The 18,010-nt window shown below is 46.4% G+C and overlaps 1 protein-coding gene across 1 annotated transcript in view; it reads left to right on the top strand.

Moving 5' to 3' along the window:
• Positions 1 to 18,010, top strand: part of Sorl1 (sortilin related receptor 1) — a 169,373-nt gene that overhangs the window by 90,598 nt on the left and 60,765 nt on the right. The window contains exons 17-22 of the mRNA XM_036191798.1: positions 3,065 to 3,237; positions 4,820 to 4,951; positions 6,827 to 6,918; positions 8,549 to 8,795; positions 9,757 to 9,895; positions 15,822 to 15,995. Coding sequence (XP_036047691.1) covers positions 3,065 to 3,237; positions 4,820 to 4,951; positions 6,827 to 6,918; positions 8,549 to 8,795; positions 9,757 to 9,895; positions 15,822 to 15,995 — 957 coding nt within the window. The remainder of the gene's footprint in view (positions 1 to 3,064; positions 3,238 to 4,819; positions 4,952 to 6,826; positions 6,919 to 8,548; positions 8,796 to 9,756; positions 9,896 to 15,821; positions 15,996 to 18,010) is intronic.

The following is an 18,010-nucleotide window of genomic DNA, read 5'->3' as shown; positions in this document are numbered from 1 at the left end:
CAAAATGAGCAGATAATATTCGAGCATTTCCTTCACGAGCCCTGTGATGAGGGGCTCGGGTGAGGAGGGTTTGAGTGTGAGGAGGGTTTGAGTGTGAGGAGGGTTTGAGTGTGAGGAGGGTTTGAGTGTGAGGAGGGGTGAGTGTGTAGGAGGTTTGAGTGTGAGGAGGGTTTGAGTGTGAGGAGGGTTTGAGTGTGAGGAGGGTTTGAGTGTGAGGAGGGGCTCGGGTGAGGAGGGTTTGAGTGTGAGGAGGGGCTCGGGTGAGGAGGGTTTGAGTGTGAGGAGGGTTTGAGTGTGAGGAGGGGCTCGGGTGAGGAGGTTTGAGTGTTGAGGGGGGAGGGTTTGACAGTGTGAGGAGGGTGAGGTGTGAGGGAGGGTTGATGTGAGGAGGGGCTCGGTGAGGAGGGTTTGATGTCGAGGAGGGCTCGGGTGAGGAGGGGTTTGAGTGTGAGGGAGGTTTGAGGTGTGAGGAGGGGCTCGCGCGTGAGGGTGGTTTAGTGTTGAGAGGGTTGAGGTGTGAGGAGGGTTTGAGTGATCACTCTTAAGGGCCTGGAGTCCATGCTTTGGTCATAAATACTTCCAGGGATAATTCAGCGAGGGACACACTCGTTTGTTTAAAGCCATCAGGATTGGCAAGAAAGCTATTTTCTTTACCCATAGAAGAGGAGGGAGCCGGGGGATGAAGTAAAAAAGTCTCATTGTAGGGTAGGTCATCCCCGAAATATAAGCAAGGACGTGCTCAGAGGGGGAAAAAAAAAAAAAGATGTTTTCTAGGCCTAATGGGAACCATAATGTCTTCACAAAGATGAGGTAGTGTGTGCATCTGGAAGGATTTTTAAAATGCAGCAATTTTTCTTCTTTATGATTGCTGTGACAGTGGATGTTTCTGGGCTGTGCTTATGCGTGGCTGCGCCAGCCAAAGCCCCTGTTCCCTTTCTGGGTTAGGACTCGCTGCTCCAGGCCTGCCTCCTAAGCAAATTCTTTCGGTCTACGACTATTGCAGAAGGGCACCGGTTTCTTAGAAGAAACAGAGGAGCAGTGAGGGTTCCGGGTGCTGGAGAGGGATGTGGGTCGGAAATCTCACTGCTAGGCATGTGGCTTTCATCTTGTGACCTACCTCCTCCTGCCCCTTCCTTGGAATGAATGTCAGCCAAAAGGAGGCGTTAGTTACCATGTGGCGATGTCTTGGATATTTTTGAAGCAAAGTGAAAATAAAGAAAAAGAGGCAAACATACTTTATTCAATATCTAGATCGATACATTCATTATTTAGAACTTTTGGGGGGCAGTGCTAGGGATCAGCCAAGAAATTTCCACATACTAAACAAGTGCTCTGCCTACCCTCACTTAGTGGATTTATGTTTTCACTGGGTAATCAATATTGAAGGTTTTTTTTTTTTTTTTAAATCATATTGATTTGTGTGTATGTGTGTGTGAGGTGGAGAGGGGGGGTTGTGTCCCAGAGTGTGTGTGTCAAGGTCAGAGGACACGTTCTAGGAGTTGATTCTCTTCTTCCTCTATGTAGGCTCCTGGGGATCGAACACAGGGTAATTAGGCTTGGCAACAAGTCCCTTTACCTGCTGAGCCATCTTGCCAGCCCAGTATTGAGGCTTTGATAAAGCAAAGGATTCTACGGGTGTGTAAGTTCAGTGACTTGACAGGATGAGAGGGAGACAACCGATTCAAGCCTGTAGCCGAGGAGTCATATCTGCATCTTGGTCCCACATGTAGCCAGCCTAGCATCAGTGGTTGCTTTGAATTTGTTTTTGTTTTTTAAAGAGATATTCTTATGGTTGGTCTGTTTGGAGAGATGACAGAAGTAACAAATATTTGGACAGGCTCAGACTCAAGAAACCGCATCTAAGTACTGTCTTTAGTTTTACCTAAGGACCTACGTGGGCCAGGCTTCTTCTCATCCCTTCTTCTGAGTGGCATGCTGGTGGTTCCTCTAGGGTTTTCCCCAGTGCTTTATTCTCCCCAGCATCTCTAGATTGGGTTTTTAAACAAATCTGTTTGCTACACACTGTATTATAAAGGATACAGGTGAACAGCTGACAGAGCTGTGTAAGGTGCTGAGGGTGAGGTATGGCTGAAGGGCATTGACTAGCTTGCACATTCTTCCTGGTCTTGCCATCCTCAGGCATCTCTATGTGTTCAGCTATCCAGGGGTTCTATGTGTGCTCTACATAGGGATGCTCCTTGCTCTGCACTCCCATGGAAGAGTCCTGGTGACTTCTGGACTATTTTCTAAGTAGAAAAGAAGGGTATTGGGTCTTCTGTTACTGATCGTCTGACATTAGCTAACACTTGGAAGCATTGCCCCTCTATCTGCCTTAAAAAAGAATCACCGTGAGGATCTACACCATTAAAGGCAGCATGGGGTAAAGGCTAAAAGCACAGACTCTGCGTTCAGACTGCTTGCCTCCTAGCTGTGTGTCCTTGAGTGAATTAATACTTATTCTTCAATCTCCTGGATGTTTTGAGGATTAAACAATGCCTGGTACATAGTAAGTGCATTGTGTAAACATTTGCTGAGCAGAAACAGAACCTTTTGTAATTACTCTGTAGAACATTTTGTAATCATTCCAGAACAAATGCTTTATTGCTTTGGAAACTAAACAGGTCGACCTAAAGCATAAGAGGCCACTGCGAATGATATGTATGAGTGAACAAATGGGGAGCTTGGTTAGAAGACTTCAGTGGTTTCCACGTAGTTGCCAAAGATAATGGTGCTACGTGGCTGGCAGATGGTATGATATGGTATGACCTGTCTGTCACTTATGTTGATGAGTGTGACAAAAGATTGTTAGGCAGAGCTTGGAAACAGGGATGTTGAAATACTTTGTTGTTGAAATCTGCAGTGTAACAAAACATAGTTAAAGAAATGCATTTGCTGGGTTAGAAATGTGATTTTGTTCTGTGTGCTGAGTCCAGATTCCTAAGTTCTTGCACCTGATCTATCCTTGTGACAATGAGGTTGGGGTTTGTATGTGAGAAGGAAGTAGGCCAGGCCAGCTTGACAGTCTCCAGCATCCCTGGCTATCACGGTTGCTTTGTGTCTGCAGAAGAGAATGAGTTCATCCTCTACGCCGTGCGAAAATCCATCTACCGCTATGACCTGGCCTCGGGAGCCACGGAGCAGCTGCCTCTCTCAGGGCTGCGGGCAGCTGTGGCCCTGGACTTTGACTATGAACACAACTGCCTGTACTGGTCTGACCTGGCACTGGACACTATCCAGGTGAGTCTGCCAGCCCTTGGTTAAGTCTTGAGGCTGTGGCTTCTCACTGCCCAGTCCTGACAGGCTTCAAGCAAGGCTTAAGTAGGTGAGCAGCAAGAGGTTTGCACATGGTAATCCTGGTTTTTTTTTTTTTTTTTTAGCTGAGGATCGAACCCAGGGTCTTACGCTTGCTAGGCAAGCGCTCTACCACTGAGCTAAATCCCCAACCCCCATTCCTTGGTTGTTACACGAAACTGAAGTTTCCTGTCATAATTTTCTTTCCCTGCCTGGCTCTGCCCCTATGAGAAGGATAAAGGATGCCCTCAATTTGCATCCTTGACCTCATCTGAGGTCTTACTCTTCCTGCTGGGAAGGTTCTGGGGCCAGTGATGTGGGACTGTCAGTTGCCACCTTTGTCTTTAGCACCTTCCCCTCCAAGACAAAGTGCAGTGACACTCCAGTTATCTTCAGCTCACATAACTACCCACTGCAGGTCTCCTGAACTCAGACAAGAACCAGGAAGGAGTGAGGCGGGTGGGAGATTGGCTTCAGCCAGAGACTCAGGGGAGATACAGCTGAGTGCTTAAGTGTTTGCCTGGTGTACACAAGGTCCCAGGTTCAATTTTTCAGGACCACAAAATAAAACAACTACAACACACACACACACACACACACACACACACACACACACACACACACACACTGCAGGAATAGGTATTAAAGATCCCTGATAGGCTGGACACTTGGCCATAGACTCATATGTTCAAATTTAAGCACTTTTAAAGATTTTTTTTTTATTTCACTTTATGTGTAGGGGTGTTTTGTCTGCATGTATGTCTGTGTACCATTGCATGCCTGGTTCCAGGGGAGGCCAGGTGAAGTAGCCCCTGGAACCCTCGTTACAGGCTTTTGGCTAGCAGTCATGTGCGTGCTGAGAACTGGACTTTCTTCTTTAAGAGCAGGAAGCACTTTAAATTGCTGAGCCATCTCTCTGTTCCCAAATGAACGTGAGACTGTAGCTCAGTGGTAGATCACTTACCTAGCAAGCAGGCCATTGGCTCAAAAAAGGCAAAAAGAGAGCTAAATTCTTTTGACTCATTGTCTCCCTGCTTCCAAAGTCCTGACCTAATGTAATTTTTACATTATGAGGGGTGAGGTTAGGGAAGACCACTGCGTGTAATTGTCCCAACAATGATATCTGATGTCCAAGAGCCTTGCAAGGGATAAAAGACTGTAAAAGGAGACAGGAGAAATAGAAAGTAGTGGAAGTCTGTTTCCCATTTATTTAAAAAGCAGCAGATCCCTTTGTCTCAGTGAGAAGATCATTACTCCGAGACAGGCCATAGTTTAGTGATCTGTGTTTACAATAATAGCAGGCAGTAATCGAAACGATTAAGGTCTGCCTGTCATCATATTTAAAGCAGGGTCTTGAAGATTCTCTTACCTAACCCAGCTTCTTCTAGCTGCAAATTTCCTCCTATTTAAAACCTCATGCCCTTGGCAAACCCACTAGCTGACGGCAGGGTTACTATCTGTGGGGCTGACTGGCTGGCCTGAGCCAGATGCGAAGTTCACGGTGTTGATTACTGCTTTTTCTCCCCAGCGCCTCTGCTTGAACGGGAGCACAGGGCAAGAGGTGATCATCAATTCTGGCCTGGAGACTGTGGAGGCTTTGGCCTTCGAACCCCTCAGCCAATTACTCTACTGGGTGGATGCCGGCTTTAAAAAGATCGAGGTACGAGTGTTCCGTTCCTGTGTTCTTCATTAAGCAAACAGGTGGAGCAGCTGGGCTCTGAGCCAGATCTGACACAGAGAGAAAGCAGTGTGTCATGGAACTCTGGAAATTCCCCAGAGCCTAAGCTTACTGCACCTCTGAAGAGATGAAAGGGGGTCCTCTCAGAGGAACCCGTGTGAAGACACAAAGCCTGAGGTGCCATTTAAGATACCATGAGAGTTTGTAGTTTGGCCAGCAGAAGCACCATATAATAGCAATAGCGATGATGATTTCAAAATGTTGCCGACATCATAACAATAACAGTCCATTGTTATCTAAAGCAACAATGACTCCGTCATTAGCTCTGTCATTATTGATCTCTACCTATCTATTACTTAGCCGCCCAGAAACCTGTTCCACCTTGTATAGCCACGGTTACGTGAGGGTGATGAAGGGCCTGTAAGCTGCCCAGAGTATTGTGTTGAAGAATCCTATGTGTGCCCTGCCTGGCAGGTTCCTGCTGAGGCCCTGGAATATTGGCCAGCAGCTCTTTTTAGTGGCACCACAGGGAGGTGTGATGTGCAGGGTAATGGAGAAACACCAAGTAGGGAGACACAGAGAGCTAAGTGACATGATGAGAAGGAGACCCAGACTTGAAAGGCTGCTCTGGATTCATGTATCGTCCTGCCTGCTCTGGGACATGCAGCAAGGGGCTTCCTGAAACTTACTTTTCTTAATGTTGAGAGTGAAATTCTTCACTTACTCGGCTGTTGAATGAATGCTCCTGGGTGCAGGTTATGCGCCAGGCCTGGTCTTAAAGTTTGATGCTGCAGTGAGCAGGGGGTGGGAAGGACACCCACGTTCTCTTTCTGATTGGCTTTCAGTTTAATGGAGCTGGTATGATGGTGCATACCTGTAATCCCAGCATTTGGCTGAGGTTGGAGGATCAAGATTTTGAGGCCAGCCTTGGCTACCTAGTAATGGCCAACCTGAGATACACAGAGATCTTGTCTTAAAAACAACTGGAAACCCCTAATAACCACACAAACAAACCAGCCCAGTGGAAGAAGCAAAGTGATAAGGAGATACAGAAACCTGTTCTGGTGACAGGTTCTGCTTAGAACATGAGTCATGTGACTTCGTGGTTGGGGAGGGGATGGTGTGAAGAGAGGAGAGGTGAATAGGGAAGCTTCTACCCTTGGAGCTGAACCTGATGCTGGAGGGGAGTCTCTTCTGGACACTGGCAGAAGAATTAATATAGAGTAATTAATGATGGTGGTTGGGTATAGCCCGCCCTCCAAATCTGTAGTTTCACATCCATGAATTGAAAATACTTTAAAAAAAAAAAAAAAAAAAGCAAAACCAAAATTGTACTGAGTATGCAGGCTTCTTTCCTTGTCTCTCTTCCTTAACAACTCAGTCACACCTATTTACTTAGCACCAACACTATTGTAGGAACTATAAATGGTCTAGGGATGGTCTAAAGTGTGCAGGAAAATGTGTGGGGGTTGTGTTGCAAGTACTGAAGCATGATATATATGGGGCTTCCCAGACTTGGAGGGGCCACATCGTTTACCTTTGTGCAAGTTGTCCTACTCTGGGGTTAGGGTCAGGAAGCACACAGTTCTAGCTTCCCCTTCAGCCCATGTGAAGTTTTTCTTCGCCAGGGACGTGATCTGTGTCTTCTGACTGGGGATTAAGGCAGGCTTACCAGTGGTTCTAGAACAGTACTCAGGCACAGAGGGGGTGTGGAGGGTGTGCCTGTAGGTGAGCCACAGAGGGGGTGTGCAGGGTGTGCCTGGAGGTAGGGCCCAATGGGGGGGCTTTTGCAACATGGGCTTTGTAGGGACTCAGACCCCTCTCTGTCTTCCCTTCCCCCAACCTTTGTCTTGTCAGGTAGCCAATCCAGATGGTGACTTCCGGCTGACAATCATCAATTCTTCTGTGCTTGATCGGCCCAGGGCTCTAGTCCTTGTACCCCAAGAGGGGTAAGTGTGTCCCCTCTGGGAAGTCAGTGTTGTGCTCACTACTACAACAGGATGCTCATGAAGGGACAAACTGGGGGCAAAGTTTTGGCTTCTCAAGATCATGGTGGAAGTAGCCGGTTGATGGAGGCTTTTGAAGCCATAGCTTGGTGGTTGTGGTCTGGTAACTCCATGTGGATTTGATTAGCAAGCACCCACCTCTCTAAGGTCTCTGGATGTGTCCCATCTGTGTAGTGTTTCTACAGGAAAGGTAATATTGAAGAGCATCTTTGTAAACCAGACAGGTCACTGATACATTGTGAGGATTCTTTTTTTTTTTTTTTTTTTAATCTAGAGTTTCATGCATTTCACAAACATTTAATTATTCAGTCTTTCTCCCAGCACGTGCATGTTTTCTTATTTAAATTTAATATGCACTCACGGGTATGTATGGCTGCCTTTTATTAGCTCCTTAATCACAGGATACATTGCTAAGAAGGAGATGCTGTGTTCACTTTCTCTCGGTGTACTTATGATTGAGAATTTACACTATTTTTAAAAATAAAGTCTAAAAGAAATGCATGGGCTTGGTTAAAGATATTAAGAGAGAGCAGGAGATCTTAAAAGGAAACTCATGTTTGCTCCGTTCTCATTCTTCACCCTTCATCTCCTCCTCCATCCTAGGGATGCAATCACATCACTATTACGTAACAGTCACCGTTAGTCATACATAATAGCCGCCGTTAAGTTTTTGCTTGTATTATTCTGAGTAGCTTCTACTGGTGTTCACTCATGATCTTTAAATATAGCTAGTGCCCCTTAGTGACCCACACCACACATCACATCACATAGACTCAGTACCTGTATTTCCTGCCTGACAAAGGACATGCGGATTGGGCTATGATAGTTTACCAGAGCACATGTAGTATTTTAGTTTACTTTCTGTTGCTGGGATTTAAAAAACTAACTTGGTGGGAGGAAGGAGTTTATTTTGCATATCCGTTAATAGTCCATCATGGAGGGAAGCCAAGGCAGGAACCAAAGCAGAGACCATACTTGCTGGTTTGCCCTCTGTGGCTTCCTCAGCCTGCTTTCTTATAGAGCCCAGGACCACCTGCCCAGGGCTGGCACTGCCCACAGTGATCTGGACCCTCCTGCATCAATCATCAACTGAGATAATCCCCACAGACACATCCACAGGCCAGTCTGATGGAGGCAATTCCTCAGTTGAGGTTGCTTTTTCTCAAGTGACTAGTTTGTGTCATAGACAGACGCTAACTAGCACATACGAATATGTAGGTTTCAAAGTACTTTGTATGCATCATTTTAGGGGCATTGCAATAGGTATATTCTGTTGTGTAATACTACATCACACTTCCTCTACCAATTAACATTTAGATTAATATACATATATGTCCATTTCTTTGTATCGTATTAGAATAATGCAATTATAGATGGACGTCAGTAGGTGAATTTTTGAGTCAAGTTCAACTATTTTAGATTTCTCAATGAAACCTCAAAAGGTGTAATGACAGACAATAGTAATATGATCTGAGGTTGATTCTCCTGATGATTATTCTACTACCTCACGGAAATAGCATCAAGACTCTCCTGTGTCATTCTGACAGGACTGTGTGATCCCTCTATTGACTAGGGTGATGTTCTGGACTGACTGGGGAGACTTGAAGCCTGGGATTTACCGGAGCAACATGGATGGCTCTGCCGCCTACCGTCTTGTGTCAGAGGATGTGAAGTGGCCGAATGGCATCTCTGTGGACGGCCAGTGGATCTACTGGACAGATGCATACCTGGACTGTATTGAGCGCATCACTTTCAGTGGCCAGCAGCGTTCAGTCATCCTGGACAATCTCCCACACCCTTATGCCATTGCTGTCTTTAAGGTGAGTCCTTCTTGCCCTGTCACGTGCCCATGTGCAGTAGTCTGCCAGGGTAGGGGAAGAAGGTGGTGAGGTGCAGACCTGGGGTCTGTTGGGCTTCTGCAGAGAGTCCATGTAATGTCTTGGAAAGCGACTCTTCCATTCACACTAACTTGTCTCCAGCCTTCATGCATGGATGCTAGGCTTGTACCCCTGCTCACATTTTTCAGAAGGGTGAGAGTTGAGGTTCCTTCCTGTGAGTGTTCTTGCTTTCTTTTCTCATCCGGCGGCCATGTTTCAGTCCTGTGTCTTCCTCTCTTGCTTCACTCTCTGCTGACTGAAGGTGAGCTGTGTGCCACCTACATTACCACCTAGGGGAGCAAATGTTTCTGCCCAGCATGGGAAAACATATTTCAAAGTCGGGGCACCTCACAGTGGTCCAACTAAATGTGCCCTGGATAGTCTCTTTTAGGCCAGTAGGCGGTTGGTTGGTGAGGTGTCAATAAAGCCTTTGACAGTTGGACTTAAGTGAAATTTTGACCAGGCCTGTTACTCAGTAATTATCTGTTGTGCTCACAGAGTGGTGGTGTGGAGTGGCCCTTGTCCTTGTGAAGTGTCCTGAGAGAAGGACCCCTGATGTGGTGATATTTTATTTATGCTTTAGTAAAGTTTGCCTGGAGATCAGAGGAAATAGCAAGCCATTTTAAGTAAACATAGAAGTCAGACAGTGGTAGCACACTCCTTTAATCCGATCACTTAGCAGACAGGGTTTCTCTGTGTAGTTTTGGTGCCTGTCCTAGAACTCACTCTATAGACCAGGCTGGCTTTGAACTCACAGAGATCTGCCTGGCTCTGCCTCCCGAGTGCTGGGATTAAAGGCATGTGCCACCACCACCCAGCTCTCTTTCTTCTTTTCAGAGTAGATTCAATAATCTGCCTTTCATTCTATCACACTGAACTAGATTGACAAAGGTTTTCTCTTTAGAATGAAATCTACTGGGATGACTGGTCACAGCTTAGCATCTTCAGAGCTTCGAAATACAGCGGATCGCAGATGGAGATTCTAGCAAGCCAGCTCACAGGCCTGATGGACATGAAGATTTTCTACAAAGGAAAAAATTCTGGTGAGGCAGTCTCTTCTTCTCTCTCCCCTGACTTGGTCTCCAGAAAGGGGCTGCATGTGGGCAATCTCAGCTCAGTGCAAGATCTGGCAGTTTGCCTCTCTGTTGTCACGACAACATGCACATTATTTAATTTCTTCCTAATGACATCTTAATTCCTTTTCTAATGATACACAAACAGCTGGAAGACAGCATGTTCTGCCTGCCTGGAGTGCTAGTGCTCGGTGGGCGGTTACACCCTTTTCCTGCCCTCAGCTCCTCACTGATGGGTGGCAGGGGCTTCTGGTTGCAGCTGTGAGAAGCCCAGCATGTGCTTAAGCCCTGTTTGGCACATTCACAAGGAGGGGTGCATGCTGGGTGCTCAGATGCATGCTCGCCCCAATGCTTGACTGCCCACTGAACATACCTGCCTCTGTGGCCACGCTTTGTGCAGCTGTGGTTTCACCCATAGTCCCACCTTGAACGTGGGAATCTCAGGAAATGAATGTCTTATCTCCTCAGTGATTTACCAGTGCATAGCACTTAGTCGGTGCTCAGTTCTCATTTGTGGAAAGAAGGGATGAGCAGAGAGGGGAACAACTTCGGTTTTCGTTTTACTTATTTTTATTTAGAGACAAATTCTCACATTGCAGCTCAGGCTAGCCTGAAAGTCACTATGGAGCCCAGGCTGGCCATCCCCCTGCCTCAGCCTTCCAGGTGCTGGAATTACAGGAAGGAACTGTCATGTCTGATTCTTTCTGTTGTTTGCTTCTTGAGACACAGTCTCATTATGTCTGTCACCTGGGTTTCCCCGGAACTCTCAATCCTCCTGCCTCAGCTCACTGAGAGCTGGGTTTCCAGGTGTGCACCACTCCTCTTGGCTGTGCTTCTTCTTTTAGAATTATTGGCTCAGGGTTCCAGAACCTCCCACCAGGCTCTGCCAGGCTGGTCCTGCAGGCTGAGACTGAGATTGTGGGAGCTTCCATTCTTCCTTGGCTGCCTTCCTGCTTATCTTGAAGGAGTCTCCTGATTCTCCAGGAGAAAGTTGAGGCTTTGCCAGGAAGAATAGTCCCTTGAAGCTCGCCTTCCCTATCTCCCTGGGGCTAAGTAGCTTCCCGGTCTGCTGACTTGCCTCTATTGACACGCTACTGGGTTCCCTGTTTTGAACTATAAGGTTGATAGATACTGTTTGGTGCTTCTTGGCTCGCCACATGTGGAGACAATTGACAAGGAAAATAACAGTTACAGATAACCACTGTTATCTCTCGGGAGCTAAGGAAGATGGCGTGAGAACTCCCTTCAAAGACTGTGAAGCATTGTACAAATATAAGTCAGGATTGTTTATGTGGCCTCACGACTGGTGGGGGGGTTGCAATTATGATATGTAGATCAAAGAAAGAAACCATAGCTATCAATTAGTCTTTCCAAAAGTTCTCACCAGTGTGAGAACTGTCACTAAACAGAGAAGCCTCCTTTTTCTTTTCATTTCTTTTTATTTTCTCCTTTTTTTTTTTTTAAAGGGGAGGCATCGGTTTTTATGGTTTTAGGTTTTCAGGGTTCGGAGGCAGGATGTTATACAGCTCCAGCTAATCTTGAGAGACATCTGATTTGAAGTAGGATGAGCTGATGAGGTCCTGCTTACCAGCCTCAGTACCATTCTCTCTAGGCCTGTGGTGAGAGACACCACTCTGCTCTGTTCCACTTTGCAAGCCAGCATGGTTCCATTTTTATAAGTGCTCACAGCATGCTGGGTGTGTACCCAGCAGTTTCTATAACACTGTTCCCATGAAGTTGATGGTCTCAGGTTCTCCACTTCACTGCATCTTGGCTGCCTCGTAGCCCAGCAACCCAAGCACAGCTGAGGGGCAGTCACATCCAGCCCTGGCGAAGCAATTGGAGTCTGAACCCCTTTACTGATCTCTGGCCAGGTCTCAGCATAGTTATCATTTTCCCTTCATGTCCTAAAGAGTGACTGTCTCTTAAATTAGCCGGAGAAGCATAATTCAAGGGGCTGGGCTAATGTCTGTAACCGAGGAAGGTCTGGTTTGAGAGAGACGTGCTGGTGGGAAGGACACAGACAGGGATGCAAGATCAGTTGTGACCGTCACTTTGACCTGGGGGCACTTAATGTATCTCTTTGCTCTCCATTTGGGATTCTCTTATATCCTTCCTTAATACTGAGCAGGACTTTTCCAGGGCCAAAAATTCAAGCTCCCAGCCTTTCAAAGAGTTTGAGGTAATGCTTCCGTGGTGAGTCTGGCTACCCGGGCTGTGCAAGCCCCTCAGCCATAAGCTTCTTCATTTTGACCTCCCTGCCTCTGTAGCTCCCTGAGAGGGTATCTCAATGCAAGATGCACACAGGCCTGACTGCCAAGCCATCCACCTTCATTTTTTCTTGTTGTTGTTGGTTTTTTTGTTACTCACTCAACCCGTGTAGGACTTTGTATTAGCCAATCATAACGTAATGGTAGGTGCATTTTTAGGGGATAGCTCTGTCACTCAGGCCACACTAATGCATTCCCCAGGTTTGTGTCACTGTCCTTGGCCTTTCCCAAATCCGCATGACTTCACATACTCCCCTTGTCTCTGCTGCCTACGTGAAAGCCAGGTTCAGTAACCTGTCTGGTGAGAATTTGAGCCAAGTTGCCTCTGAAACTTCAATTTCAGGGAAGCCATCAAGCTTTGCGCCCTCTGCCAACCATGGTGTGAATGGCAGCGCCCTGGTAGTACGACAGCAATGTAGACGGTTGCAGTTTGACGGAAGCTAAGCTGTAATACAAACTTAGTTTACCTGGAATGTTCATGCGTTTGAGATCCTTGGTGGCTAGTGAAGAAGGCATTTCTGATCTTGATACCTGGCTGGGTTTTAGGTGGAGCCCCTGCTCTTTCTCCTGGTAGGAAGTTTCTCTTTCATCCTTTAAAGAAGTCGTTTTGCAAGATTATGGGCCTCTTTAGTTGATGCTGCCATGGCTTGAAGCATTTTAGAGTTCTTTTAATTCTTCTTCAGAGCCTACCATAAATACAGACTTCCAAGCATCTGCAATGAGAGTGGAGAGCTGTTACTTGAGGCAACTCCCAAGTATTTAGATACTTAAAGTGAGATGCTGGCAGTTTTTGGCTCCTAAACCAATTCTGGAGGAGTTTTCCAAAGAGAGAATCTGAAAATGTCCTGGGTATGCCTTGGGAAGACATCCTGGGCTAGGTCTTCAAAGGGGCATTTGTCTGTTCTTTTCTTGGCTTGATGGCCTTGTGAAGACATCCTGGGCTAGGTCTTCAAAAGGGGCATTTGTCTGTTCTTTACTTGGCTTGATGGTCATGTTACTGTGCATTACTGGCATCCTGTGTAAAGGGTCTGTGGTGGGTTCTCCCTCCACCCTCACTGGGGCTTTCTCATGAAGCACTCCTGTGTTCTGTGCCATGGCTTTGTGCCCGCTGGAATGCTCTGCCCTGCCCAAGTCCTGTCCTCAGACCTGGTGGCTTGCTTGGTCTTGCCCTGCATGACATCTCACATCACAGAGCCATCTAGCTTTGCCTGGGATCAGCATCTTTAAATAGGATCCACATGTTTGCTTGTTTGTCTGGGGACATTCATTGTGCATGTGAAAATGTGTGCCATGTCATTTTATGGACACAATCCACCTGGAAATGCCATCCTGTAATTGAGCATGTTTAGAGGACTTATTCTGTCAGCCCTCCTTTTCTTGGAACACAAACAACCACACACTCCATACCTGTTTTGAGTTGTTTGTTATTAGGAGTGGCCCTGTGTCCATTCCTACAGTGAGGGGTATGGGTAGTTGAGGTCGAGGAGTTCCTGGATTCCCACAGATGTCCGAGAAAGACGGTGTCTAGAGCTTCTGATCTGGCCGGCTGGCAGTTTTGCACTGGCGATGACGCTGTTATTGTGGACTGAGTCATTTGCTGGAGTCTTTGAATGTTTTATCATGTGGATAAAACATTTCTTTTTCTGTGCGTGTGTGTGTGTGTGTGTGTGTGTGTGTGTGTGTGTGTGTGTGTATAGTGCTTTATATTCTCTTTCTTAGCATCAAGATGATGTCATTGTTAAATCACTTTGCTTTTTATTTGTAATGCCACTTAAAACTGTCAAGTTGCCAGCACCCCAAAAACCTTGTCAATGCTAATGCTCATCTATTGTGGTGGTTAGTACTAGCTGTCATCCTGACAGAATCTAGAATCACAATCCAGATGGGCCTCTGGGCATCACTGTTGGGAATTATCTCGATCACGTTAGTTGAAATGGGAAGACCTGCACACTATTGGTTTCACCATACCCTAGCTAGGATCCTGGACTATATAGATAAACAATGGGAGCAGAACATCAACACTACGTCATTCCTTCTTTGCTCGTTGACTGTGAATGCATAGGGACCAGCTCCTCAAGTTCATTCTTCCCTGATGGACTATACCCTGTTACTGGGAACAGGACAAAACCTTTCTCCTTTAAGTTGCTTTTGTCAGCAACAGGAAAAGAAACTAAAATATCTACAGATCTTGTTTCCCGTCCTGTCAGCAGGGTTTGGCCCAGCTTAGCTCAAGTCTCGGGTGCATGGGAGCAGATCACATGGATTTCTGGGAGGGATGGGAGGACATATGTCTGTGAAATGATTCAGCCAAAGAACCAGCAGTTCAAGTGTTATGTAAGGTTTTAATGTTTGTTTCCTCCAGTTTCATGATTAAAAGCTACAAGCAAAAGAAAACATTGCATACACTGTATGACCTCGGCGCCTTGGGCCTCTCCATAGCTGTGTCCTGCCTCTAGTTGTTACATAATAGGTGGTGGTACCCTCCCCTACCACTGGCAGAAGGGTGAGGGAGGGCAGGAAAGCAATTTGCCCATGTCTGTCCATCTGTGAGAGCCCAAGAGTGCAGTGTAGCGTTTTGGGCATCTTCTCGGGCATTCTTTGTTCCAATTGCTAAGCTGACCCAAGGGAAAGCTGAGCATAGGGGTTAGATCAGTATAGTGCCTGGCCCTTCTGTGGATTTATTGCAGAATAGTGGCTAATCCGTTCCATGTGTGGTTTCTCATTCAGCTGTTAGCTGTTCTGGGGCACAAAGGTCTTGAGAAGGGGAGACCATTATCTAGATATATATTTGAATGAAGGGCATTTGCATCCTGAAGAGCAGAAACAGTTTAAAAAAAAATTTTATTGAAAGGTAAGGGAGGTCGTGAGGAACTGAAAGATGGGAGATCTGCCCAGACCTTCAGGTGACTGCAGATGGGCATGCCAAGCCGCCTTTCCTTTCACTGGGGCTGTGAAGAGGAGAGGAAAGAGTCTCCATGTCTCCTTCAGTATCGCAACTTTTTAGACCGTATGTGCAGATCTGCCCCAGCTACGGTTTACACACTGGTTAGGCTTCTGTGCACCACCTTAGGTCCTGATGCCCTGTAACTGTTCTCCTTACTCCAACTTCCTGGTTGATTTCTAAGCCTACAGTTCCACACCGCCAGGAAGAACATCTGCTTCCCTTGAGCCCTAGCCATTTTTTAAACTTTATTTGTATGTGTATGAGTGTTTGCCTGCATGTAAGTGTGTGTACCACACACGTGCCTGTGGTACTGACAGAGGTCAGAAGAAGACATCAGAATGGTAGAACTGGAGTCCCAGATGGTTGTGAACCATTTGTGAACCACGTGGGTGCTGGGAATGGAACCCGGGTCTTCTACAGGAGCAACAAGTACTCTTGATCTCTGAGCCATCTTCGCCAGCTCCATGGGCCCAAGCACTTACGGGAACAAGTCATTGAGAAGCCCTCACTGTGAGGAGTAGGCCCCTCTTAGGGCTCCAAACAGAGGATTATCTGCGATTGATTCTTCAGAGCTTTTCTATGCTCCTTGCTGCCTCATCCTGTAAGGTGACCTTGTGTGGCTCATGTTCTCTGGCTCCCCTATGACACGCTTAACCCAACTCTGACTGTGTTTTCTCTACAGGAAGCAATGCCTGTGTACCCCAGCCCTGCAGCCTGCTGTGTCTCCCTAAGGCCAACAACAGCAAAAGCTGCAGGTGTCCAGAAGGTGTGAGCAGCAGTGTCCTCCCCTCTGGGGACCTGATGTGTGATTGCCCTCAGGGCTATCTGAGGAAGGACAACACCTGTGTCAAAGAAGGTGTGTCCCCATCCTTAACCCCTTCCTTCCCCTTCCCTCTGATCTTGGTGTTTCCTCGGTTTGGGTTGTTAGAAAATGTCCCATGTGGAAATGATACCTGTGAGATACTGAGAGGTTCTGGGTTGGCCTCCAAGGCCCCTGGCTCTTCAGTCCCAGTCACAAGAATCCTGGGTTCTTTATATAAAGGCCGTTGCTGTGCCCCTTGGTTTAATGGCAAAAGACATCAGCATTCTTCAGGGCCAGCTTCCTTTTGTTCTGTATATTTCTCTACTCACCCACCCCTCTCATTCAGGTTCTCCATCACATGCCTTTAACACATTGGGCCAGCTTGCCCCCCAATCATACCTGGGTAAACTCTGTTAGAGTGGACTGCTCCCTATCTGCTGTCACAGAGCTGTGAATGGCCCAGACTTTCAGATCCATGTTGGCTGGGGTCTAAAAGTCTTGACTTCCAAACTGTGAGCAAGTCAATGACAGGAGAAGCTTCATTTTTAGCCAGTGTGAATTCGAATAAATGGTTTTCCAATCTTTTCCTCCGAGCCTGACAGGCCCCTGACACCCCACTCCTGTCTCATTGCCCATTGCCACCGCCTCAGCCCCTAATGTCAAATTCTTAGCAGTGAAAGCCTGGGAAAGGTTCTTGCCATGGACTTGGACTGCCTGCTGAATCCCTGGGTTTCCTTTTCCTCTGGGTCGTATTTGCTTTGTAATCATAACCACCCTTCTCTGGGGCCAGGGCAGGCAAGTGTACAATGGAGCCTTATCATCCAGCTTCCTTGAGATAATACAAGTGGAGAAGAGATGACTCTTCTCCCTCAGAAACACGAGACTTCTTTCATGCTCTGAATGGCATCTTAAAGCTATTTGGAAAGAAAGTCAACAGTAAATTATAAGAGGAGGGCAAAAAGGTTTCTCCAGTCACCATTGGAATGCTTTTGATGGTCCACACAGGCCACCGGTGTCATTGGCCCAATGTGCTGAACAATGCTTTTATGTCCTATAGAAGTCCTTGCTTTGAAGAAGCCATGGAGCTAAAACAAACAAACAAACAAACAAAACAAAAAAAAAAACCAACAAAAAGAAAAGAAGAAGGAATATCATATTAGTAAAATTTTAGTAATCGGCTCCGTTATTGGATTAATGTATACATAGATATATAACTGTATCTAACTACATAAAGTCATCCCTTTCTAACCCAAGATCCATGACTTCTGTGGATAGTCAGTTCCATGGATCCTCAAGTCCTTTATATAAAAGAGCATAGCATTTGCATGTAACTTATATCCAACTTGCTGTCTACATCCAGCCATCTCTAGGTTGCTAATAAGACTTTTAATTGCTAATAATAATAATATTGCTAATAACAATAGTTCAGGGAATGATAATCAAGGAGAGCAACGTTTGTCATGTTCAGAACAGGTGTTATTTCCGCTAAATAGTTCTGGTGTTCCGGTAGCTGAATCTTGAATATGGAAGCCGTGAGTACAGAGAGCCAACTAGGAGTATATTATAGCTGTAGATGTATCACAGCTATGTCTGATACGCTGTAGACACAGCCTCTTGAAGGCTTGTTTGTGTAATTTATATTTTATTTTTTGCTGATGGTAAGATCTGCCCCCCCCTGCCCCCCAGACCCAGTTGATATCAGCACTTTCCTTTTCTTCACGTTACTCACCTCTAACCCTTGCAGCCTGCCTCCTCTTCAGTTTCAAAGAAGAAAGAGACTTGGGTGGGGTGGGGTGGGGTGGGGTAGCATGAATCTTAAAGAGTCTTATTAATAAAAACAAACCTGGAGGCCAGTTACTGGGGTGAACGCTGAAAGATCAGAGAAGCAGAACAAGCCACAGCCACTTCACCTTGCCAGTTTCTCAGCTGATCCTGTTTCCTCAGACTGGAAGCCTGAGTCCTCATCCGAATGGGTCTCAGCTGATCTGCTGCTCAAAAGCCTAAAAGCTTAACCAGGCTCTAGTTCCTGGTTTTCATGCCTTATATATCTTTCTGCTTTCTGCCATCAC

This window comes from Onychomys torridus, chromosome 7 (genome assembly GCF_903995425.1).
Source record: "Onychomys torridus chromosome 7, mOncTor1.1, whole genome shotgun sequence".
Lineage (NCBI taxonomy): Eukaryota > Metazoa > Chordata > Mammalia > Rodentia > Cricetidae > Onychomys > Onychomys torridus.
This window is presented reverse-complemented; position numbering and strand designations above follow the sequence as displayed.